Source organism: Rhipicephalus sanguineus, chromosome 1 (assembly GCF_013339695.2).
Source record: "Rhipicephalus sanguineus isolate Rsan-2018 chromosome 1, BIME_Rsan_1.4, whole genome shotgun sequence".
Lineage (NCBI taxonomy): Eukaryota > Metazoa > Arthropoda > Arachnida > Ixodida > Ixodidae > Rhipicephalus > Rhipicephalus sanguineus.
The window spans coordinates 89,667,841-89,694,684 of NC_051176.1; the positions used below are offsets into that span (position 1 = coordinate 89,667,841).

General features: G+C 46.5%; 1 protein-coding gene across 1 annotated transcript in view; it reads right to left on the reverse strand.

Moving 5' to 3' along the window:
- Positions 1-6,908: 6,908 nt before the first annotated feature.
- LOC119406746 (uncharacterized) overlaps positions 6,909-26,844 on the reverse strand; it is a 56,253-nt gene continuing 36,317 nt past the window's right edge. The window contains exons 4-5 of the mRNA XM_037673509.1: positions 14,022-14,129; positions 6,909-7,045 (exon numbers count right to left, since the gene is read on the reverse strand). Coding sequence (XP_037529437.1) covers positions 7,005-7,045; positions 14,022-14,129 — 149 coding nt within the window. The 3' untranslated portion in view covers positions 6,909-7,004. The remainder of the gene's footprint in view (positions 7,046-14,021; positions 14,130-26,844) is intronic.

Here is a 26,844-nt window from a genome sequence, read left to right on the forward strand (position 1 = left end):
AGTGCCCACTACACCATAATTATTCCTTTTGCTACTCGGCGAAGGGCCCACTACCCGCCCCTAAGGCAGCACGTGAACCTGCGCAGCTGTTCACTTCGTTTAGGCTTTAGCTGATGATGATGATTAAATATGTCTCAGCGCTTTGTAATGGGAGGGGCCTTTAACACACCCACTCGTTGCTCAATTCACATGTTTTGACGCCTGACGCGATTCTACGCTTCTGCCACGCAATATTGCATGCGTTAAGGAGACTCCTTCCACTACCATGCGGGATTCGGTTCTTAGCAATAGAACAAGGGCTTTTAAAATACGTTATGTTCTTTCTCCTTGGCTTGCACAGTATATGACAAATCCGAATGGTAGTTATGCATTGTGATTTAGATGCTCGGCTAGTCCGTATTTATTTTATTGAACAAATGTGGTAGTTGCGAGAAGTCTTTGCAAGACTTTGTTACGATGATGAACTGCTGAATGTTATTAACGACCTGTGTCATCTGAAACCATTTTAAGCATGTACGGCACGTGGGATACTATTCTGAAGCCATAACACTAAGCTTGAAGCTTGGTGGGGATGTATTTGCTTTTGTTTGAACATTACATGCTGCAATAAAGAAAAAAGAATAGCGTGGCTCTGTGGTGGAACACCTTCTTGCCACGCAGACGGTCTGGGTTCGATTCTCACTCAAACCCGAATATTTGTATTATTTATTTTATTTGCATCTTTCTTTATTTTTCGTTCACTGACAAGATGATTTTTCGCTCCCAACCAACGTCACCGACGCCGACATCGACGCCGACACCGGAATTTCTGCGAAAGGAGCTCTTTAACGTAAAAAAAAATGCGTAGCTTACACTAACCACTAAGCCACGCAAGGCTTGACACAGCGAAACTGGACGATTCTGAAGACTAATCTGGTTGCTTCTAGGTTGCTTGTAGGCCTCAGCTAGGTGATGCAGGTTGTTTCTAGGTTTCTTCTATGTCGTTGCTACACTTCAGCTAGGTGATGCTAGGTTGTTTCTTTCGTATATTCTCAGCGCAGAGAGGTTCGAGTTAAACCACTGACAGACACAGACACGACACAGATGTCCAAACTCCAGAGACAGAAACTCGCGCTGAAACCATGCGTTCGCGCCGCTCATAGATCTACGGGCACGTCGTCGTTGGCGTAGGCCTTCCATCGCTTCGGGGTCTTCTCGCAGCCGCCGTTGCATTTCCCGTTCCCTAGTGTTGGGCTAACTTTTGCCTTCTTCATTTTTAGTGGACCAGTGGTGAGTAGTGGTATTTGCCCAATTTCTGTGGCACATACCTGATAGGCCGCACAGGATAGGCCACATAAGATAGGCCACATAGGATAGGCCTCATAAATTCCGGCTGCCTTAAGCAGCTTCGTTGTTACAAACATGTGACATGCACGTTCGTTTCAAAAGAGTTATATCGCGACGCCTGTTTGGTATGGTGCTAGGCGAACTCGTTTCTGCGGTTAAGAACGTTGAATAAGCACAAAGGCCAAATAGACATGTGCGCCGTTATTCCTAATACATTTATGTGTGTTTAATGTGACACGGACGCCTTAATGCATCGAAATATAGGTTGTCCACAAATGTTAACCCTGATAACAAAACATTGTAACTCTTAGCTGGATGCAGGAAATGAAACATGCTTTATACCACATATGCCTGTACTCATTAAGTTTTGAACCTTACATAAACATTTAATACAGGTAATACAGTGCAGTATTTAAGACAGATCAACAGGTGCACCGCTGGTAACACGCAAAACATCAAGCCGGTATTCTATCTCCTGCCACACATTCTGCAACATGTCTGTTGTGATTTGCCAATGGCACCTCTGATGCGTTGTTGCAATGTCACACTATCAGGAACTGCTGCTTTGTATAAAACGGCTTTCACATACCCCCAAAGATAGGAATCTAGGGGAATAACGTCAGGTGATCTCGGGGGCCATGGAATTCGGCCGTCTCTCTTAATCCACCTGTTGGTGAAGGTTTTATTCGGAAAATCGCAGACCTCTAGAGCCCAGCGAGGAGGAGCGCCTTCTTGCTCAAAGATGATAGTGTCTTGCATATCTAATAGCTGGGAACGGCACTATTTACAAGCATGTCTAGGTAAAGATATCCGCTTACATTGCTTTCAGGGAAGAAAAATGGGCCAATCACACGATGACACGTTAACCCATCCCACACATTACCCACGCCGCAATTGTACAGAAACTTCATGGTTTCCCAAGTAGACCTGTAATAAAAAACAAACGTTACCATAATAAATCGAATTATTATATAATCTTGAAATCAGGGTAAACATTTACGGTCACACTGGATATGCGTCATTGTGATAAGTTCCCACTATTGCATTGCGTTTCATACAGATATTTGTAATTATTGTTGATCTCGCATATTTTTTGCGGCGTTTTGTGTAAACATCACTACAGCTTCGCTTTACGTCGATTCCTACCAATGCGTCGGATGACTCAGACCCGCCTATTTTTTCATCTTTTTGATTCTTTTGATCATTGGCGCTACCATGATGTATCGTGTCGGATGTTTCAGCTGTCAATCAGGAAGCTTTAAACAAAGCGGAAGCGTCATTTGCGGTTAAAAGCAACTGTATGTCGTTAGCGGTAACTTGATTACGCGTTAAAAGTGTCTGCGTTCTTCATAAATATTTAATTCGTAGCGATTCATTCCCTACCTTTCTAGTCACTAAAAAAACAGTTTCGCCGCAAGGGCGAAGCAAAGAATGCGATACCAACAAATTGTGATGCTATACGAAGTAAGGCTAGCAGCTAACTCTTTTGGATTCGACCTCGCGTAACTAAAAAACGCTGGTGTAAGCGAATACGGCCGCTCCAGGGAGTGAAGTGGTTTTCGTGCTGTCTGTCGTCTCAACGCGAAGTCAGTTGTGAGAGCACAGCACGTACAAGGATATACGAACTATTTCTGATGTCTGCCGAGATAGCGGGCGTGCCAACGCTCGCGACCACGCCCTTATAATCAAAGTTCGCAGTTTCTGCTTGAGAAACTGCGAAACATACCACCCCCTCCCCCGGCGTCCATTCATGCTCCCTCGCCCAACGAAAGACGGGCGGGAGTTTCCTCTCTGCTTGAGGAGCAATCGACGACAGGCCTCGCACGCGGGATCATGTTATCGCATGCGCCATCCGTGCGACGGAGATGGCCGGCTCCTTTCATCTCTGCTTCAGCCGTGTTCGTCGCACGCGCTCGCGCGCTTTTACTAGCGGGTAAAACATACGCTGCGCGGGGCGATATTATCGATATGGATTTTATACGGAACATGATAGCGACGCCAACGGCAAAAACCCGTCGAGAGTGTCCGTATAGTTTCTATCATAATAATATGCGGCGGATGTGTCACCATTAGGTGATTTAAACAACTTCGAAAACATCAAGTTCGATGCTTTGTGACTCGCTGTGTTTTGAGTGGCTCTTTCTTTCCGCGTATTAATGCAACTGCCCTGTTACCAACTGTTCAATGTAGCAGCAACTCTTCACGAGCAGTTTCCGCTGCCCATCATTTTTTTTTCCTACGTGAATCCTCGCTGAAAAACGAGTACTCCTGACTTATTTTAGTGTGCCTTTCTGATTCTAAGAACGTCACAAGTTCACAAAATACGTAAGACGTACTTACCTTCGTTAGTAATCGCCACGAATATGCGTAATCTGCACTAGAGCACTGCACGGACCGGGATTCTCGGCCCGGGCCCGGCCCGGGCCCGGAACTCATTAAAGTTTACCCGCCCGAGCCCGGCCCGGCGATTGAATACGCGACCCGAGCCCGGCCCGAACCCGTGAAAAAATTTCGCCTACCCGGCCCGGCCCGGCCCGACGGCAGATCAGGCCCGACAAAGGCCCGAGCCAATAATATAAGTGAACATTGAATCTACAGCAAAGTGTTTAGGTAGAAAATATCTACGCTTTGCTGGCGAATATTTTGCTAACAATTCTACTTAAACCTACGGTAATTTCGTATAGAAAGGGGCTCACGGTGGAAAGAGTTGAGTGGAAATATTGGGTACAATGACCGTTTGTTCGGCAATGGTATACTATAACTTTTTTTCTTTTTTTGCTAATGCAATGGGGATCATCAAGAGCGTTTTGTAGCAGATATTGCGGGAAGAAAAGTGATTTGCAGCATGAATTCAGTTTTGATAGGAAGTGCAATAAAAACAGAGGAGAGAGAAAACACAACGTTCTCATTACGCTCTTTACTGAAACTTAGAACACGCTTTAACGACAAAGCCAATCATGCACCCTTCTGGATATGTAACACATGCCTTCAGCATGGTAGTACCTTGCCACAGCAAGATGGAGGAAGAAAGTCAAGTTTATTACCTTGCTGTATGTACACTAACCTAGCTAAAAATTATAACGAACCATGTGCACCACGTGTGCTTTTAGAAATACGTAAAGGCAGCCAAAAGGACGAAAAAAGTATTTGTGGTAGCATTCTTTTCATATATCAGATTTATTTCATATATCACCACTGCTACTATATGCAGTCCATAAGTCTTTTGTGGCATATTTTATAGTTTTATTTCTTCACGTGTTATTGTGCAAAAAATCAAATTATCTAGAGATTCCGGCGTTAAGCACGCCATCTACCGTTGTATCACATATCCTGCCACGCTAAAGTTTCTCGCGCTGCATGCGCTAGCCGCAGGGGTGCACATCTGTCTTGAGAAATGTGAAGGCGTCGGCAGTCGTTGTTCTTAACTTCCACCGCTGGAGCAAATTTAGGATGTCTTGGTGGAACTCTGCAGAATGAACGTAGCTGTGAAGCTTATCCCTTCATTTCTATCGCTCCCGAACGTCGTGACACTATTCAGTATCACCTATAAAAGTCCTTTTTGAGGGCTTCTACTTGCAGTTTTCAGCCGTGTATGTTTGTACGGCTTGCACCGCGCTATTTTTTTTCTGTCATAATGCTCCATGCCATCCTAACGATGTTGCACTGGTAGAAGGTGATCACTGGACTACGCGGGTACACGATTGGCAGCAGGTGGACGAAGCGATTTCGATCTATTTTTGTGTTCGTTACAGTTTGGTAATAAAGGCGCGAATAAGCTTCTCGACGCTTGCTCATTGGATGCATATAGTTCGAGGTAAAGGGACATCACCGGGCACGGAATTCGCAAGTGTCTTTTTTAAAGCCTGATATTTCGTCAAGCTAATATATTTTGCCTAACGCCTTATGCTGTTTGCACCTATGCTATTCCTGCACATTCCAACGGTGTTGTGGCAGTGCCATGTAGCTCTCACACTATACCTGTATAGCGCAGGGGACCATATTTTTCATTTTCTTTATAAGTAGGTTCTTAAGTTACACAGGCATGACAGGTCTAAAGCTTTTTTGTCGTGAGGTATCCCCTGCGGCCACCATGTGTTGATACCTAACCGTGAAACAAAACTCTATACTTCAAAATCGGCGACCTTAATTTAGTCATATTGAAGATAGGTATCGATATGGTGTTGGAATCCTGTCGCTAAATACCCCGCTAAAACTCTTGGTAAGTGAGAATACGCGCAAAATAATAAATGCGGGTGGCGACGCCCTATTTAAGTTCGCGCAGCAGACACCGTGACATCTTAGATTCTGACGGCGTCTAATGGGTCCTACGGAGTTCCTAATCACTAAAAATGAAGTACATTGACCTCTGAGGTGGCTATAGACTTAGCATACCAAGCTTGAGGAAAATTTATAGAACCAATTTCCCCAAATACGACAAATACAGTTTGAAATCTGTGGCGTCACGCTCGGAGATTTCGGCGCGAAATTTAAAAAATATGGAATTTTGACCTTTATTTTCTCGTCTGATAATAAACTTATGATGGTGAAATCAATGACATTCGAGTTCTTAGACTTCACTTTACCAGTCTAAATCGATTCAGTGCTTCACAATGCTGTCCATTTAAGAACCCAGCAAAGTCCAAGCCCGGCCCGACCCGAGCCCACCACCTCAAACCCGGGCCCGGCCCTAAGCCCGTAGCTTTAGGCCCGAGCCCGGCCCGGGCCCGCCGTGAGAACTACTTTACCCGGCCCGGCCCGGCCCACGGGCCGGGCCGGCCCCGGGTTTTCGGGTAGGCCCGAGCCCGTGCAGTGCTCTAATCTGCACTATATTCAACCATTCATTCCAAGAGTTCAGCGTTAGGGCTTCATAGCTAGCGGTACTGCTTAATTAATCAAAGAAGCACGTCGTTTGTTGCCAATACACGACTCCATACATCAAGTGCAACGCTATGGAACCTAGCGACACTTCTTGCAATAGATGCGTTCGCACCAATAAATAGTTCAATGCATTTACCGCCCGTAATGCAATTTGTTTTTGTTTTGTTGTGATTTTTCGTTTCTAGACTGAGTAATAAATGAAGATGCTTCGTACCTTAGAAATAAACAAACCCGGTTAGTTTGCCGGTAGTGAATAGGTTCTTCTGCATCGCTTAGCGTCTCTTTGTTTTCGTATCGTCGCCTCCGCGATTGGTTACGGTAGCGCGCAGCCGGAGCCAATCGCGGAGGCCACGTTAACAACGACCAAATCAAAGCGCGAGAAGCGCGGGCTTGCACATTTTGCTGACCGAACTTCTTGCATAGCTTCCACAGCCTTGCACCTGATGTAAGCAACGGAGTATAACTGTTGTGAGACATGCACACGTCGATTGCGGGGAAAGAAAGAAAACAAAGATATGATGGCAACTTCCGAACAAGGTGGACTCGTGCAGTGCATGAGTGAGTAAATAGTGCACTTCGTTTTGTAACTCCCTGTACAGTAACGCCTGATTGATTAGCATCGGACAACGAGTAATGTGAGCTTTCGTGATGTCCATGGTAGTGTTTTTTTTTCATTTATTACCCGGAACATACCAGGGCTCCTTTATTGTGTATGTGTGCATGCACACAAGTATGCTGTGATCATCACGAAAACGATCACGCCTCAAGCCGGCTTCAAGAGAATGAAGCATATGTTTCCATCAGGCATAAGGCGGCAAGGGATGCTTGTGCATACTGTAGCCTGAAAGAAAAACAAAACAAAGAAGTAGTGACGGCTAAATGAAAGGATCAGCAAGCGTATCTATAGAGGCAGCCCCAGCCAACTGCCAGAGTTTAAAAATATGCGGACGCATTCTAAGACGTGACCAAATGCATATCCCTGACTATTGCAGTGATGGAAGCGACATTTTGATTTTTGGAGCGGATATTGGAGCAGAAAAATTGCTGCTTTGGAGCAGCCTTAAGTGTTTTCGGAGCAGGAAAAATGCTAGTTCGGAGCAGCTATTGGTGTTTTTAGAGAAGATGGCAAAACATTACGAACGACTCCTGGAGTTTAAAGCATCATTTGAGCATTCAATAAATATTAATATTTATTATTAAACATATTGCAGATTCAATAACCACTGCAAATTGCAAGAAAGAAATAACTAAGCAGATGGATGGTCACTGAACATGAAGGACGATGAGCTATACATTTACCTGCGCCAGTACCTGTGGCAGAAATTATATAAAAGCAATAAAGCTGAGTACCAAATTATAAAAGTAACGCCAATCACATACAACTGTCGCCAAAGCAGCATTTTATAATCGGTACGAGATCAAATCAATCTGTTATTTTCATAATTCACCAAAATAGCCTGCGTTGAAAATTAAAATAAAACAGCTAAACGAGCTACACACCTAAAATGTCAGTACTTGTAGCTTTAATGAGGTCAAAGCTGATAAACGATAAATGTAATCAGTCACAGACCACAGTCGTCACCGCAACTGTTAGTAAACAGTATTATATCGAATCAAACTCACACACATTTCACCAAAACAGTCTGCTTGTCAGGTACAACTATACAGCTAAATCAGATGTAGTTTATCGACAATGCCAGTACATGTAGCACTGTCACTATGCTAGTATGCAGATAGTATGCAAGCATGCGTACTAGATGATAGTAAACAGCCTTTCTTTGGTTTCGTTTAGTCTCGCTGAACAGTCATTCGGTTAGAGTTCACTCTTTTCAGTTTCCCAGTGCCATTTTGGAGCAGGTTCGGAGCAGTCACTAACAAATATTACACTTTGGAGCATCATGTAGCAGCATTTCTTTTTTGGAGCAGTTTGGAGCGACTGGAGCAGCACTTCCATCAGTTCAATCTTCTGCATGGAGTAAGTCACGCTATTTTTGTACTGTTTTATTGCTTAATTAGGAAATATAATATAACCAACTTTTGAAGCAACAAAGCTGGGCAACAAATTCCAATGAGAAAGTTGTAGATCGGTTTGCAAAACGTTTTATTAGACAGTTTCTAATGTTCTGTCTATTAAGTGTTGGTGTTTTGTGCTTACTACAAATGCCCGCGAAGTATTAAAAAAGTACCACGTGACATACCATTGTTAGTGCACGCTCCCTAACGATCCGCTTGCAAACGTCCATAGCATTTGGTGTGCTGCCACTAAAAAGGCGACAGGGCAGCGACGATGGGGGTGGTTGTGCGATGACGTACGAGTGCTACCTGCTGCTCAAGCGATAACTGCTTCGTCTGCTTATGGCTGTCATGAACCACCGCGAGGGAAGCCTGCCGTTTTTACGTGGAACGTTGTGGGCCACTGCACTCACGGCGCGCATGTCAGGCGGTATATTTTTGTGTTTCGCGGGCATCTGTAGTAAGCAGAAAAACACTAATTATGCATATGTAGAAAGTTAGGGACTGTCTAATCAGACGTTTTGCAAACCGGTCAACAACTTTCTCATTGGATTTTTTTTGCCGGCTTCGTTGCTTTAAAACTTAGTTAATTAATCTTTCCTAATTAATCAATTAGGCAGAACACAAAAAATAGTGTGACTTCTCTATGTACTAGCCAGTAACATGAGTTTGGTCGCGTCGTAATAGATTGCATCAGCGTATTTTTTAACTCTGGCCTGAGTTAGCTGGGGCACCTTATATACAAATCATCCAGAAAATAAAAGTTAGTCTATGTTCACAAAAAGAAGAGAAACAAGTCACTGTTTCTAAGATGAGCTGCCAAGTAATCGTCATGTGACACGTGTTGGTGAAGGCGGTCGTTCGTCCGACTGGCAAACGACGTTTACTCCAATAAAACGTCCTGTTGGGCGAGTTGGTGATCTATCACAGACGACATTTCCTAGCGCAAAACTGGAAAGGAAATGAATTAAGAACGCCCTGTGCACTGTGTTTTCTTCTTCTCTTCTTAAGTCCTTTCCTTTCCAGTTTTGCGCTAGGAAATGTCTGTGACGTTTACTCCGGAGTGTCCAAACATCGCCTGTATTACCGAGAGCGCAATTCAGCCTTCGAAGCAGAGTTACACCAACGTATGGTCTATAAGTGGTGGCACTTTGTCCTATCGCACGCCTTTTTGTGTTGTCATGTTGCGCTGAAAAAGCGTTGTGGATTCTATAACTCGTACTAAACGTAATAGCAATATTCCCTTTTTTTGTTGTCTGTAAATAAACTCTGCTTGCCACAAAAACAACAAAGCGGTTTTGTGTTTAGACACCTGTGCTTAAGTTACGCGCATGAAACACGATACTTGATTTCGTTTATGGAGAACCCCCTGAAATCATCATAATTTTTTTTCTTTTTTGTTCCTTTGGCAAAAGTATCGTTCTGTCGATTCACGGATTAAGCAAAGGCCACTGCTATAAGGTGACGTGGCCTTATAAGGTACTCTCCAACATTCAGCCACGCGTTGCTCCGCAGTCCAAATAAGACTGGCGCGTTCAAAGAAAAACAAGAAGGAGGGTACCGCCAGACCCCTTCTCGCCATGACTGAAACCGCACGTACGGTGTATGCATTCTTCTGAGCTCTTAGCGAATTGCTGTACGTCTTGCTACCATTATTTGTTGCGCACCGAGTGAGTGGAAAGCGAACCATCTTGTGATGACATTTAGACGGTGCGCATACACTCGGTCTCGCTTATATTAACCGCTATCTGTCTGGCCCCCAATTCCACGGTGGCGGCAGCGCGTCGGTAAAAGCTTGTCATCATTCCTCCCGATAAGATATTTACGAAAACCAAACGATCAATTGGAATAGCAGCTTTTGGAAAGCGGTTACATACTCTTACGCACATATCGCGCTTCAAAATTTTCTACGAGATGAGAAGGCCTTGTAGCGACACTGGCCTTGATTAGCTACTTAACTCTGTCATGCCCAAGCACAACTCTGCATCGAGGAAAATTAGGACAAACCATTTCTCTGTAATTCCGACCATGGAGAGGATATTAAGAAAAGGTCATTGCAACGTTATCTGAGTGCCGTGCTAGTCATGGCAGTAACTAATTAATTAGTAATTGTTTCTTCAACCATTCAGGGCTTAAACATAACTCTCGTATATCAATAACGCAACCATGGGCTGTACGCTGAGCTTTTCATGCTTAAGTCAGCAGTTTCACATAAAAAACTCAACGTAGCACATATCACACGTTAGGCATTGCGATGCTAAATGTGTTCCCTGAATGCATTCAAGCGAAATTTGACCAGCGCTTTCTGGGTAATGAATTAATCGAGAAGCAGCCATTTCTCGAGAAATTAATAAATGCGACCTTGGATGGATGGACGGACGGACGTATGGATGGATGGATGGATGGATGGATGGATGGATGGATGGATGGATGGACGGACGGACGGACGGACGGATGGATGGACGGACGGATGGATGGACGGATGGACGGATGGATGGATGGACGGATAGACGGACGGCTGGACGGATGGACGGACGGCTGGACGGATGGACGGATGGATGGATGGATGGATGGATGGATGGATGGATGGATGGATGGATGGATGGATGGATGGATGCTATGAGCATCCATCCATTTCTTTATAACGGGCAGGTGACGTGCGCCACCACCAGGCTCGACAAAAAGAAAAAATACAATTTTTTAAGCTGGCTTAATCCCTTGTCTACATCGATTAATTCGATCTTACAATAGAGAAAAAAAACAAATTCACAGCCTAGCATTCTGCCCCTTACGGCAGAAGGACCTTATTTTTGCCGCTATTTATTTTTGTCCTTTCTCTATACTTTTCTGCCACCAATACTCTAACCGTATCTTACTTATTTCTATCGCGGACGTGTTCAGCTTTGCATTGTTGTCCCTAAAACCCAAGGCTTCGTGTAGGCTCGTGCCCAAACGTACACCTGGGTGGATATCTCCACATTCAGTCAGAACATGCTCCATCGTTTCCTTATCTTACCCACAGCATGTAGATTTTCTTCTTCTTTACTGAATCTCTCTTTATAATTACGCGTTCAAAGGCAACCCGACCTCACTTCAAACAGTAAAGCGCATATCCCCTTGAATTATCATAAAATGCATTCCTCTTATTTCAGTTTTTGCCCTTTCGGTAGTTACTCAACGCCGTTTTTTTTTTTTTTTTCCATCGCTGCTATCCAGTAAATCCTCTTCGCTTCTCTTACTTTTCGCTTAGCGCTCTTTGTTGCCATATCCCCTACACTGCCAGCCGTATATTTACTGATAAGCCTCCTAGTTCTTTTTCTCCACTGTGAGTCAACGCTTTTCCTATACAAATACCGGAACGCCTTCTCTGCCCATCTACCCTCTTTCATATTCCTTAGCCTCTCTTCGAACGTCATTTTGCTCTGAGCATCCCTCACCTCAAAACTTGCCCATCCCATATCGCCCTTTATAGCCCCACTTGTCTTCCCGTGAGCGCCCAACGCGAGGCCTCCCGCAGCCCTTTGATTCACATCCATTCCTGATTGTACCTCTGACTTCATGCACACCACTGAATTCCCAAATGTAAGCCGCGAAACCATAACACCTTTCCACAGACCTCGAAGCGCCTCGTAGCTATTGTATCTCCGTAACGCTCCGTGCTTCATTATTGCAGCATTCCTCTTTCCCTTTGCTGCCTAGGCTTTTTCATGTACCTCCATGTATCTATCACCTTCATTTACCCATACATACTCCGAGGTACTGGTATTAGCTTACCCTCGGTATTTCTTGCCCCTGTATGGACACCGCCTCATCATTGGGATCACTGAATACCATAAATCCACATTTTGTTACACTAAATCCTAGTCCTAATATTAATGAGAACTAACAGACAATAATGCCAAGGAAAGTATAGGGGATGTTGTTTCTAGTAATCACGGATATAAATGTGAAGAAAGTAAAGTGGACGAAAAGATAACTTGCCTGCCGCAAGTTATTGTCTGTTAGTTCTCATTAATATTGCGTCTAACAAAGAAAAACAAGCCCTTAAACGTCATCTTTCCTAAATCCTAGTCCTAGAGCGTCACCTTCCCTTCCGCATATATCCATCAGCCGGTGTATATCATCTCGGCTGTCCGCAAATAAGACAGTATCGTCAGCATAATATAAACCTGGAAGCTTTTGCTCAATCATCACGCCGCCCAGTTTGTGTGACAGATTAAAAGCAATGTTGCTTCCTTCTAGCGCTTTTTCCATCCTCATCATGTACAGCATGAATAACAGTGGGGACCAGGACATCCTTGCCTCGGCCCCTTGCTAATATCAATGTTATCTTTGCTACTCATTCCTTCCCATTATACTGCAAACTGTATTTTCTCGCTATATCTCCCTCAAAAGCTATATGCAGTCGGCGCTTTGGCCCACTTCTTTCAATATATCCAACAAAATTTCCTGATTAAAGTTGTCATACGCCCCAGTGGCGTCTAGAAACGCCACGTATAAGGGCATGTTTTCTATTTTAGATATTTCTATACACTGAGTAAGAATAAATAGGTTATCGTCTAATCACCTGCCGATCCAAAATATGTTCTGAAGTTCTCCCAAAATATCGTTATCTTCTGCCGGTATTTCTATCTTTAATTTAACTGCTGACATCGCCAACCTGTATCGTACCGATGCAATGGTTAGTGGTCTATACAAGCGAATGTTATCCTTTTCGCCCTTGCCTTTATATACTAAGTTCATTCTACTTTTTCGCCAACTGTCCTGTATTCCTTTAAGCATTTATTACGGCTTTCAACAGTGCTCTTTAGTGTTATGTCCTAGTTCGTTAATGAGGCTGACGGGAACGCCATCTAAAGCCGGGACTCTGCGCTTTGGATTTTTTCCTTCAAACTTCTTCCAGTTGAAATCCTCAAGTACTACCTCTTCCTCGGATGTGCTCTCCTTCATACTTTTACTTACCGGGGAAATCTTCCGGACGACCTTTTTAAACGAATCGGCTGTTACCTTTCTGATGTAACCTAGCGCTTCGTACCCTTCTTATCGATTTCTTCATTCATCTACAATATGTTGTTGCGTTGTGACAGACTTCTACCTAGCGCTTTTAAGTGGCTTCAAAATACCCTAGGCGCGGCCTTCTTTTTTTTTTCGTGAATCTCTGTCACCCAGCGTCCACGTTCACCTTTAATTTTTGCTTCGCCCAATATTTGTACAATGTATTTTGTCTCTAAATAAAATTCCCATCATTTGTTGATTTCGCCCAGCGGCCGCTTCTCTTTTTTTGCCTGTCTATGCTCCCGTGACGTTTCACGTCGCTTCTTTATCGCTTCCCGAATTTCCTTCTGCCACCAACTTTTTGGCTTTCTCTTTCCTATCCAGCAAATAGTTTTCTTCTTCTCTTTCCTTATTTCTTTCGTCGTTACATGCAACAGCTCACTATATCCCCTGTCCTTGCATGGTATTTTGCCTACTTCTTCCTCGACTCTTGCGGCTATATTTGTTATTTGTTTGTCATTTAAATACGAGCTGCCAAACTTTGATTCTACGCTCTCATGTCTAGGTTTTATATCCCATTTGCAATGTTATGCGCTGTGCATCAACGTGAAGTCGCGCCATCTATCATCGCTGGTTTTTTTTACATGATCAACATTATACATGCTCAATAAGTAGAGTAAGATAACAGTATCAGTAACAATAAACGTACAAAATAAACAACTTGGAATAGCAAATAGCTGGAGGAGGTAAAGACACATGAGTGAAAGAATAATTGGGAGTGGGGGAGAGGGGGGAATGAAGCCCATTACCGATACTCCAGGAGCAGACGCAATCGAGGCCATCGCATCTTCCTGTAAGGGGCCTTTGGTGATAGTATTTTCGCTGGCAGTACATTGAGCAATCCACTTCTTCGCACTCTGAAATACAGGGAATCGTCACCCTGAGACATGAGGAACGGCTCACAAGCCTGTGCCACTTTTGCTAAATCTCACATGCACCCTGGTGGACGATCGACGCGGCACATTTTGCCCACAGTATCGATGTCTCACACCTCACATCGCATCACATCTCACGCCAACAGTCCCGATCTCTCGAGCAGTCGAATTTGCGGCTTCACAACAGCAAGTCTTAGTACTAGGAAGTAGCGTCCGTAACGGCGTTGCGTGCGTAAGAGCTCCGAGTTTAGCCTTGTGCGCATGAGCTGAAGTTGTATATGCGCTGGTATGCGAAACAGTGCGCTTCTTACATACGTACGCAACGCCGTTACGGCACTACGTACCAGTACTAAAACTCGCGAATGGCTGTGCACGCGGCCGCGAGACCTTTAATCCGAGTCACACGTGTAACCGTAACCCGTTGCAAAGCCCCTGACACGCGTGTCTTTGCTATAATCATACGCTTGCTCTGTACGCTAGCATGCCGTGGCATCGCGCGCTTAATTCAAAAGACATTAGCGAATCCACCAGTGGAAAGTTACTTCGCTCGCTGTAACTTCCGTTATATTTTTTTTAGATCTCAAATAAAGCCATATGACATATCCCTTCCCTTGGATTTGTCTAATGAATACGCATGGTTGTGACCAGCAAAAATCTAAATTCTGGTGTTTCACGAGCTAAAACCACGACATGTTTATGAGCCGCACAGTTTAGTTGGATACTGCGGTATAAGTTTGACCACCAAAGTTCTTTCCTGTGCACTTTATAATTATAAGTACACGAATGTTATTTCATCTCGCCTCCATCGCAATGCGGTCGTCGCGTGGCAGGCATTTCAACTGTATAGAAACAGCGTGCTTATACACAATGTTTTACAGCCCCAAGACCACGAGACGATTATGAGAGACGCCGTAGCGGAGGGCTCCGGAAATTTCGACTCCTTGATGTTCTTTAACGTGCACTTTAATCTAAGCACACGGGCCACGCATTTTGCCACCAGCAAAACACGGTCGCTGCGGCAGCGATTCGATCCCGCGACCTTCGCAGTCATGTAATGGACCAATAGACTACTGCGGTGGATCTAAACTCGAGGAGCTTCGCGCAGAAGGGCCCGAACGCATGTGCGGAGCCAGTGACCGCTAGGCCGTCGTTACGTTAGTGACTAAATGAAGCGTTTTACGACACGAGTCCCGCGTTTGTGCATGTGCTTGTGTGACGTGCCGCAGCGTTAATCGTGTCCCGCGTGGGCACGAGGTCAACCATCGCGACGTGGAGGGCGTGTACGCGTGCAATTCGACGTTCGGCGCACTTTACAGCTGAGGGACCTTTGGGCCGTATGTCTAACAACATCTCTATTCACTTTCACCGGATGGGACGGAGGCAGAACTTTTCTCTAGACGATACAGTTTTTGCACAAAAATGCTTTGACAGCCATAGCATAGCGATCAAAGTCCGCAATCCTTTTGTAAACGAAAGTTCCCGTCTGGCGCAACAGAACGGCCTCCTTTTCCTGAGCGCCCAACGCGCTCGGTTTCGATATCGCCAGGATCGAGGCCTTCAGATTCGATTATGAATATCTCAAACTACGTGAAATTTTCGGATTTCTAAAAAATGGGTATGTCATTTGTTGTGAAGTTCAACTTTTCCACATAAACTGCCTTAAAGTTGGCGACTAAAAGTGAATAAAAAAAGTTTTCGTTAATTAGTCATTGCAATGCCACTTCAGTCGCGGTAAATTATTTCCGCCTGGACGACGAGTCCACCTGTGGAGACGACTGGTGCCTGTCTGCCACAGCATTTTTAGAAAATATATGTATTGTATAAAAAATTGAAGCAGTTTCACCGACTTAACGCCGCGAAAGCTGATTAAACAGCAGAGCCGGTGGCATCACATTGGTAGCCATGGGTCTGCATCGCTACAAACGAGGACATAGACATTTTCCTGCTGCTCTCCCAACCAAATGTCTACCACAAAGTATTTCTTTCTTTCTCTCTTAATAAATGCGAAGTATTTCTTAGCGAACCCAAGGCACTTTGAGCGTTTTTACATACGTATCTGTCATCATCATCATCAGCCTGTCTACGCCCACTGCAGGGCAAAGGCTCTTCCATGTTCCGCCAATCAACCCGGTCCTGTGCTTTCTACTGCCACGTTATACCTACAAACTTCTTAATCTCATCTACCCACCTAATTTTCTGCCTCCCCCTCACGCGTTTGCCATCTCTTGGAATCCAGTCAGTTACCCTTAATGACCACCGGTTATCCTGCCGACGTGCTACGTGCCCGGCCCATATCCATTTCTTCTTAATTTCAACTATGATATCCTTAACCCCCGTTTGTTCCTTGACCCACTCTGCTCTCTTCATGTCTCTTAAGGTTACACCTATTATTTTCCTTTCCATCGCTCGCTGCGTCGTCCTCAATTTAAGTTGAACCCTCTTTGTAAGTCTCCAGGTTTCTGCTCCGTAGGTAAGTACCGGTAAGATGCAGCTGTTATATACCTTCCTCTTCAGGGATAGTGGTAGATTACCATTCATGATTTGATAATGCTTGCCGAATGAGCCCCATCCCATCCTTATTCTTCTAGTTATTTCACTCTCATGATTCGGCTCCGCGGTTACTACCTGTGCTAAGTAGACGCACTCCTTTACAACCTCCACCTATCGCAAAGCGCTGTTCTCTGCCAAGATTGTTCCACATTACTTTAGTTTTATGCATATTAATTTTCAGACCTACTCTTCTACTTTCCGTATCCAGTTCAGTAATCATTAGCTGTAATTCGTCTCCCGCGTTACTCATCAATGCAATGTCATCAGCGAATCGCAGGTTACTGAGATGCTCTCCATTAACGCTTATCCCTAATTCTTCCCAATCTAGGGTCCTGAAAACCTTCTGTAAACACGCGGTGAATAGCATTGGAGAGATCGTGTCTCCCTGCCGTACGCCCTTCTTTATTGGGATTCTGTCGCTTTCTTTATGGAGGACTATAGTGGCTGTGGATCCGCTGTAGGTTTCTTCCATTATGTTTATATAGGCTTCGTCGATCCCCTGATTCCGCAGTGCCTGCATGACTGCTGATGTCTCCACCGAATCAAATGCCTTCTCGTATCTTCTCGTACATATCTATACATCTATCTATCTAGCCGCCTACGTCTGGGTGCTCTCGTGATCGCCTCTTAACTTGGCGTAGACAAATACTGGCATGGGAGCGCAAGAGGATTTGACGAATATGACCGTCTCGTCATGACATAAGTGGAGTGAAAATCCTGTCGCGTACGTCGTCAAACCCTTTCCTCCAGACACGTGTGGCACATACCCGTTGACCACGGGCCACGGTGTACGGGTATGCGCCCCAGGTGAGTGACAGTTATATCTACCCAGGAACGGCGAGAACAGACATTGGCAATTTAAATGCGAGAGCGTTAAGAAAAACCGACATCGGCAGCGTTGACCCGACGAATGCAAAGAATAAAAATTTCGATCCAGCAGGAATCGAACCCAAGCATTCTGCGTGGCAGTTAGGTATTCTACCACAGAGCCACGCCAGGTCTAGAAACTGCTTTGGAAAAACACCCTACGCAGGCTTAATGTCGGTGCAACGTCAATCGTGTTTGTGGTGCTGGCTATCTAATTTTATAACAAACCAATAAAAACTACATATATATATATATATATATATATATATATATATATATATATATATATATATATATATATATATATATATATATATATATATATATATATATATGTACTCCTACAATACAAGCGTCATGTCAGATTAACGTCTGTGGTTCCAGTGTTGGCTCCGCTTTTATAGCAGTCCGATAAACAATACATTTGTATTTCTATGATTCAGCAAGCTATATTGAAGCGTTACCCGACCCCGGAGGAATACGCTAACGAAAGTTACCCATGATATTCACATCATCGCACCGTAAGGTGCACTTCGTTTCGATAATACTGACGTATGTGATCTAACGTGAGTGCTGACGTTACGTCATACCTTAACTTGCCCTTTAAACGCCAGTGTTTTCGACGTGCCTAGTAAGCCCACGATGTGCACACAACCACTACACTTACAAAAACACGTCGATCGACCTCGTAACGCTTGGCTCAAAGGTAAAAACTGCAGCATAGAACTACTCGCTGACTGCTTCGCATGAAACCAATTCCCACAAGGCGTGGGATCTGTGGAATTTTTTTTCCTCTCTTTCTTTCGCTACTTATTTTATTTTTATTTTTCTCTTTGTTTTCTCTCTCTTTTCTCTCCCCGTGGCACATACGCTTTTGCATGCGGACTTTCGCCGGCGGACTTCATTTTTAGTGGACGAGTGATGAGTAGTGGGGCTTGTCCTATTTCTGTGGCGCATAGCCGCTAGGAACTGCGAACGCTTCCCGAAGAACAACCTCGACCTTAAACAGCTCCGTGTTAAAACTTACAACTTTTCAAGGATGAAGGAAAGAAGGAGACTTTTAAGGGCTCGTTTTTCTTTGTTAGACACAATATTAATGAGAACTAACCGACAGTAATGCCAAGGAAGGTATAGGGGGTGTTATTTGTAGTAATTGGGATATAAATGTGAAAAAAGTACAGTGGACGAAAAGATAGCTTGCCGCCGGCAGGGACCGAACCTGCGACCTTCGAATAACGCGTCCGATGCTCTACCACTGAGCTACGGCGGCATTATTCGGAGGCGTTACTCGAAGGTCGCAGGTTCGGTCCCTGCCGGCGGCCATTTATCTTTTCGTCCACTTTACTTTCTTCACATTTATATCCCAATTACTACAAATAACACCCCCTATACCTTCCTTGACATTATTGTCGGTTAGTTCTCAATAACTCTCTGAGGATGTACCGCAAGCACCGCAAGAAGGAATGTCTTTGTCGCGGACAGCTCCGAAGGTCGTTTATAAAAGCTTCCAGGTGGGACTGCACACATAATTTACGTCCCCTGTCCACGCGTCTCCGCGACGCATTGAACGTTTGCCGTACGCACCCACAGAATGTGCTGCTCTTCGAAGGTTGACGGTGACATGGGCGAGACGCGCGGAGCGTCGACAGGGTGTGGGTGTTTCTGTGTGTGTATGGTTGGGTGGTGAAAGAAGGCGAGCCCGGCAGAATGCAGGAATCGGCAGACGCGAACAGAATTCTGAGCGGTGCAGACGGACGTTGAAGACGATCATTTGCGTTGAACAAACCGTTTGTTTGTTCGACAGCATAATGGGTGCTTGGCAGGCGGGTGTATCACGGAAATTTCGCCAGGAGAACGTACTTGCTGCGTCACACCCGAACTGACACCGCTGCACACCCATTGTTTCATTCTCTCCCGCACGCTGGGCGATTCTAAAGGCACGCTTTCAATGTACCCCAATATTGGGCGCACGTGATCTTACGGTGCTTCACCGCGCTGCGGCGCTGGTTTCTTATATGTATTAGGCAGGTGTTTTGAGGCATTTTGAAAAGACGCCAAAATTGGTCATAATCAATGACGCTAGCAATAATTACACGACACGTTATGGCATTTACGATTCAATTTTGGGATCATCGGACAGAAAGCTACTAATCAAACATAAAACTCACAAACAAAAATTTTGCTCCCTGCTCCTTTAAAGCGACCGCCTTAAATGTCTGTCTCGAGGTCGCGGTACTGAAAATGTAAAAAAAGGTTAGTGCGCCGGCTGCGCGTGCGCTTAGTCCATTTCGTCTTTTCTGCGTCGCGTGAGTAAAAACACAAATAAAGCACGTGAGAGCGCGAACTGCGCGTACATTTCGTCTTTACACCGTTCGCGTGATCAGCAGCGCAGTAGCGGCGAGAAGAAGAATGAAGAACGGTTTTACGGCGATGGCCATGCGAAGCGTGCACGGTCTATACTGTGGGAGACGCGCGAGTTGCGTTCGCTTCTTGTCGGGGCCGGGCCAAATTTGGCTGCTTCTGCTCGATAGGCTGTTGGTTTTATCTATCTATCTATCTATCTATCTATCTATCTATCTATCTATCTATCTATCTATCTATCTATCTATCTATCTATCTATCTATCTATCTAAACTTAAAATTTTGTGTTAATATTTTAAAGGTGAAGCATTCCTTAGCGAATTGAGGGCACTGTATATTTCTTCGTGCCCAAGCAAGGCTGACGATTACTATTACATACAATATAGTATCTCATTTAGTATAAAATTCTTCCAGATTCTCATTTCCAAATTTCTCTTTTCTTTAAACATTCGCATTATTATTTCTAAATAGCACCGCCCTGTTTGTGGACTGTTCCCCATGGTGAGTACGTGCCATAAGAACAGCGGAGCCTCATTATCATCGTTATCCTTACCCTTGTACCCCCTATTTCTTGAAGCAATACTTACTTTTAAATACAGCATTCCGTATGTAGGTCACAGATGAATATTGATGTCATTTTCACCGTGAACATATATTATTATGTGATGTCAGTTACCCATACGTTTTTATTTCGCCTTCTTGTGCGATGCCACTGAAAGAAATCCCCGCCAGGTGATGTGCGTGGCCCTCGGCTCGAGAAAAGACGATGACGTTTCCAACACGTGGCTCGCGTTCCAATACCCACATAAGGCACTGGCGAGCCAGCTAGCAGCCGTTCGTCGCGTCACCAGTCGACCTGCCTGCAGCTGCAACGAGACGCTACGTAAGGACCTTTCGAACGAGAGCCCACTAATAGCTGCCGCACTCGCCGTGTGTCACCTCAGAGGACGAGGTGCAAGGGTCCTGGCTGCTTCTACCTATCTGGTAACCTGGTGTTGCCGCATCAAGCACGGCGACCAATGCCACGCCAACGGACACGCCAGCGTCGCCGCCGGAGTGCCCCTGGGCCAGCTGTGCCCGGTCGCCTTTCAGCCTTGTCTACATTGACTAGGTGTTGGAAAAGAAAGCCCGTCCCGCTGCCGTGGGCCGGCCGAGTCCACGCCTGCACCGTTCTCGTCAGACGGAGGGGTAACCTCACACTCACCAACCTCAGTCACTGCATCTTCCGGAGCCATCGCCAAGCTAGTACGTTTGCCAGGAGCCACGCTTCTCACAACCACGGCGCTGTGGCAGACCAGTTGCAGCGTCGGCAATGCGAACATCGAGGACACGGCACTCCATGTCAAGTTTTTCTGGCCAATCCCTTGCAAGGGGAGAAACGCAGCCGCCGCTGTGTCTCCGCTAGCGAAGCAGCCATGGATCACCTGCCACTGGAGGACACCAGAGCCGAGACGAGCCGCCGCTTGCTACGTATCATGCCGAGCCCAGTACGGCAGTGTTATCAGGTCGCCACCGGAAGCGTCCGGCATCTGCCTCGGGATCAGATGGGCAACTTGCGACGCCCGATCACCCGCAGAGCATTTTCTTGTTGTCGAAGTGGGAACATCGAACGAGACGCACAGCTACCATCACGCCAGTTTGCTGAGACTGCGGCCACACGAAGAGCTCCATGTCCAGGAGGACGTTGCGATCTCCGGACAGAGATTCTCCCTGTCGGCTGCCACCAGGCTGCCCTTTGTGTCCGCCTACTGCAGCCAGTTGCACGAAGGTGCCTCTCGGAACAACTAGCGGGAGTTGAAAGTATTCCTTCCGGTAAGCCGGCTGGTGCTGGAAGAGGCGCCGCCTGGAGCTCCATCCCGCGAGACTTTGGCATCCAACGTGCGATGAATGCTAGTGGCGAATCCAGCCTGCTGAAGTGGCCATCGGGCACCAGCTACGCCACAGCAGACAGCGCCGATGTCTTCCCACGGCGTGTCGGCGGGATGGCTGTTCGTCGCGCGACACACGAAGCGGAAAAGCAAGAGCAACACGACCACAACATCTAGGTCGTATTTCTCGCGGGCGGTAAACCAATAAGCGTATGACGCATCCATCCTGGTTTCCGCCTATTTTGCTGTCTTTCTTCCGTTCGTGGAGTGGCACTGGGCACTAGTGGACCTTACAGGACGCCACCGTCGCCAGCCACCACTCGACGCCATCGATATTGCTTTCGCGGTCGACGAGCCTACAGCGACGCCCATTGTAGCTGCTATCCTGGCCGATTGCGGACACGGTCCACGCGAGCCCGACCCGAGCAGGCTTAGAACACTTAGCTGGAGGTGGCCGGCGGCCGGCGGCAAGCCTTTTAGGCGGTGACCGAAGATCGCCCCTTCGAGCCACGACAGAACAGCGTTCTCGCCAGTGGCAGAGGCGACAACTTGGCGAATCAAGACTGCTAGCGCAGCTACACACGGTGTAGCTTTTGCCACAGAACTTTATCGAGTCTGTTTTCTAAGACAAACTTGCGGCAAACGTTACATTTCGGTGCCGTCACGATATGTGCGCGAATTGGGTGGTGGTGGTCTAGCATAGTGTATGTGCCACCATCCAGACGAATATTAAATATATGTTGATATATTTGGGGAAAAAAGTATCCTATCAATTGTTAAGCAAGGCATCCGATGTATTGCCGGAGGCCTTGCTTTTTTAAGCGGTCGAACCGTCATTGTTTCCCAGTGCATCTAAGAAATTAAGAAATGTTTCAGGACAGCAATAAAACAATAGAGAACGAGCCACCAGCCAGAAGGCTTCGGGAACGGTAACGGGATGTCGGTACCAATATTGGCGCCCCGTTGTGCCACCGCTTTCTCTTTATTGTTCGTAGACCGTACGAATTCAAGATACGTTGATTACGAATCGCAATAAGACCAGAACTGAATTGTAACACCACTTTCTTCTGTCCCAACATATCACAATTAGTTCAGGTTCACCAGACTCTGCTGATACGCAGTCACAACTTCAGAACCTGCTGCTGGCAGGGGCGTAGCCAGAAACTTTTTTTCTAGGGAGGGAAATCGGTGCAGACTTGCTCTGTGATAAGAGCAGCTCTGTTGGTTCAGCCATAATATGAATTATGGGAAGTACATGAGCTCTTATAAATTTTACTATTAAATGCGTATCATTTCTTACGAACCAAAGGCACTTTGACCATTTCTACTATCTATCTATCTATCTATCTATCTATCTATCTATCTATCTATCTATCTATCTATCTAGCCGCTTACGTCTTCGAGCTCTCGTGGTCGTCTCCCTAACTGGGTAGATATCAAAATTGGCATAGGAGAATATCGGTATACGACGAACACGACATACAGGTCATGACATGAATAATGCGAATCTCCTGTCGCGTACGTCATGAAATCCTTTCCACCAGTCACGTGTGGCACATACCCGCATACCGCGGTCCGTGGTATGCGCCACAGACAGGTGATTCGCAGTCCATATCAACCCAGACTTTCGAAATCTTAACGCGATAGCGTGAACGGACGTTGAAGACGATCATTTGCGTTGAACAAACCGTTTGTTTGTTCGACAGCATAATGGGTGCTTGGCAGGCGGGTGTATCACGGAAATTTCGCCAGGAGAACGTGCTTGCTGCGTCACACCCGAACTGACACCGCTGCACACCCATTGTTTCATTCTCTCCCGCACGCTGGGCGATTCTAAAGGCACGCTTTCAATGTACCCCAATATTGGGCGCACGTGATCTTACGGTGCTTCACCGCGCTGCGGCGCTGGTTTCTTATATGTATTAGGCAGGTGTTTTGAGGCATTTTGAAAAGACGCCAAAATTGGTCATAATCAATGACGCTAGCAATAATTACACGACACGTTATGGCATTTACGATTCAATTTTGGGATCATCGGACAGAAAGCTACTAATCAAACATAAAACTCACAAACAAAAATTTTGCTCCCTGCTCCTTTAAAGCGACCGCCTTAAATGTCTGTCTCGAGGTCGCGGTACTGAAAATGTAAAAAAAGGTTAGTGCGCCGGCTGCGCGTGTGCTTAGTCCATTTCGTCTTTTCTGCGTCGCGTGAGTAAAAACACAAATAAAGCACGTGAGAGCGCGAACTGCGCGTACATTTCGTCTTTACACCGTTCGCGTGATCAGCAGCGCAGTAGCGGCGAGAAGAAGAATGAAGAACGGTTTTACGGCGATGGCCATGCGAAGCGTGCACGGTCTATACTGTGGGAGACGCGCGAGTTGCGTTCGCTTCTTGTCGGGGCCGGGCCAAATTTGGCTGCTTCTGCTCGATAGGCTGTTGGTTTTATCTATCTATCTATCTATCTATCTATCTATCTATCTATCTATCTATCTAAACTTAAAATTTTGTGTTAATATTTTAAAGGTGAAGCATTCCTTAGCGAATTGAGGGCACTGTATATTTCTTCGTGCCCAAGCAAGGCTGACGATTACTATTACATACAATATAGTATCTCATTTAGTATAAAATTCTTCCAGATTCTCAATTCCAAATTTCTCTTTTCTTTAAACATTCGCATTATTATTTCTAAATAGCACCGCCCTGCTTGTGGACTGTTCCCCATGGTGAGTACGTGCCATAAGAACAGCGGAGCCTCATTATCATCGTTATCCTTACCCTTGTACCCCCTATTTCTTGAAGCAATACTTACTTTTAAATACAGCATTCCGTATGTAGGTCACAGATGAATATTGATGTCATTTTCACCGTGAACATATATTATTATGTGATGTCAGTTACCCATACGTTTTTATTTCGCCTTCTTGTGCGATGCCACTGAAAGAAATCCCCGCCAGGTGATGTGCGTGGCCCTCGGCTCGAGAAAAGACGATGACGTTTCCAACACGTGGCTCGCGTTCCAATACCCACATAAGGCACTGGCGAGCCAGCTAGCAGCCGTTCGTCGCGTCACCAGTCGACCTGCCTGCAGCTGCAACGAGACGCTACGTAAGGACCTTTCGAACGAGAGCCCACTAATAGCTGCCGCACTCGCCGTGTGTCACCTCAGAGGACGAGGTGCAAGGGTCCTGGCTGCTTCTACCTATCTGGTAACCTGGTGTTGCCGCATCAAGCACGGCGACCAATGCCACGCCAACGGACACGCCAGCGTCGCCGCCGGAGTGCCCCTGGGCCAGCTGTGCCCGGTCGCCTTTCAGCCTTGTCTACATTGACTAGGTGTCGGAAAAGAAAGCCCGTCCCGCTGCCGTGGGCCGGCCGAGTCCACGCCTGCACCGTTCTCGTCAGACGGAGGGGTAACCTCACACTCACCAACCTCAGTCACTGCATCTTCCGGAGCCATCGCCAAGCTAGTACGTTTGCCAGGAGCCACGCTTCTCACAACCACGGCGCTGTGGCAGACCAGTTGCAGCGTCGGCAATGCGAACATCGAGGACACGGCACTCCATGTCAAGTTTTTCTGGCCAATCCCTTGCAAGGGGAGAAACGCAGCCACCGCTGTGTCTCCGCTAGCGAAGCAGCCATGGATCACCTGCCACTGGAGGACACCAGAGCCGAGACGAGCCGCCGCTTGCTACGTATCATGCCGAGCCCAGTACGGCAGTGTTATCAGGTCGCCACCGGAAGCGTCCGGCATCTGCCTCGGGATCAGATGGGCAACTTGCGACGCCCGATCACCCGCAGAGCATTTTCTTGTTGTCGAAGTGGGAACATCGAACGAGACGCACAGCTACCATCACGCCAGTTTGCTGAGACTGCGGCCACACGAAGAGCTCCATGTCCAGGAGGACGTTGCGATCTCCGGACAGAGATTCTCCCTGTCGGCTGCCACCAGGCTGCCCTTTGTGTCCGCCTACTGCAGCCAGTTGCACGAAGGTGCCTCTCGGAACAACTAGCGGGAGTTGAAAGTATTCCTTCCGGTAAGCCGGCTGGTGCTGGAAGAGGCGCCGCCTGGAGCTCCATCCCGCGAGACTTTGGCATCCAACGTGCGATGAATGCTAGTGGCGAATCCAGCCTGCTGAAGTGGCCATCGGGCACCAGCTACGCCACAGCAGACAGCGCCGATGTCTTCCCACGGCGTGTCGGCGGGATGGCTGTTCGTCGCGCGACACACGAAGCGGAAAAGCAAGAGCAACACGACCACAACATCTAGGTCGTATTTCTCGCGGGCGGTAAACCAATAAGCGTATGACGCATCCATCCTGGTTTCCGCCTATTTTGCTGTCTTTCTTCCGTTCGTGGAGTGGCACTGGGCACTAGTGGACCTTACAGGACGCCACCGTCGCCAGCCACCACTCGACGCCATCGATATTGCTTTCGCGGTCGACGAGCCTACAGCGACGCCCATTGTAGCTGCTATCCTGGCCGATTGCGGACACGGTCCACGCGAGCCCGACCCGAGCAGGCTTAGAACACTTAGCTGGAGGTGGCCGGCGGCCGGCGGCAAGCCTTTTAGGCGGTGACCGAAGATCGCCCCTTCGAGCCACGACAGAACAGCGTTCTCGCCAGTGGCAGAGGCGACAACTTGGCGAATCAAGACTGCTAGCGCAGCTACACACGGTGTAGCTTTTGCCACAGAACTTTATCGAGTCTGTTTTCTAAGACAAACTTGCGGCAAACGTTACATTTCGGTGCCGTCACGATATGTGCGCGAATTGGGTGGTGGTGGTCTAGCATAGTGTATGTGCCACCATCCAGACGAATATTAAATATATGTTGATATATTTGGGGAAAAAAGTATCCTATCAATTGTTAAGCAAGGCATCCGATGTATTGCCGGAGGCCTTGCTTTTTTAGGCGGTCGAACTGTCATTGTTTCCCAGTGCATCTAAGAAATTAAGAAATGTTTCAGGACAGCAATAAAACAATAGAGAACGAGCCACCAGCCAGAAGGCTTCGGGAACGGTAACGGGATGTCGGTACCAATATTGGCGCC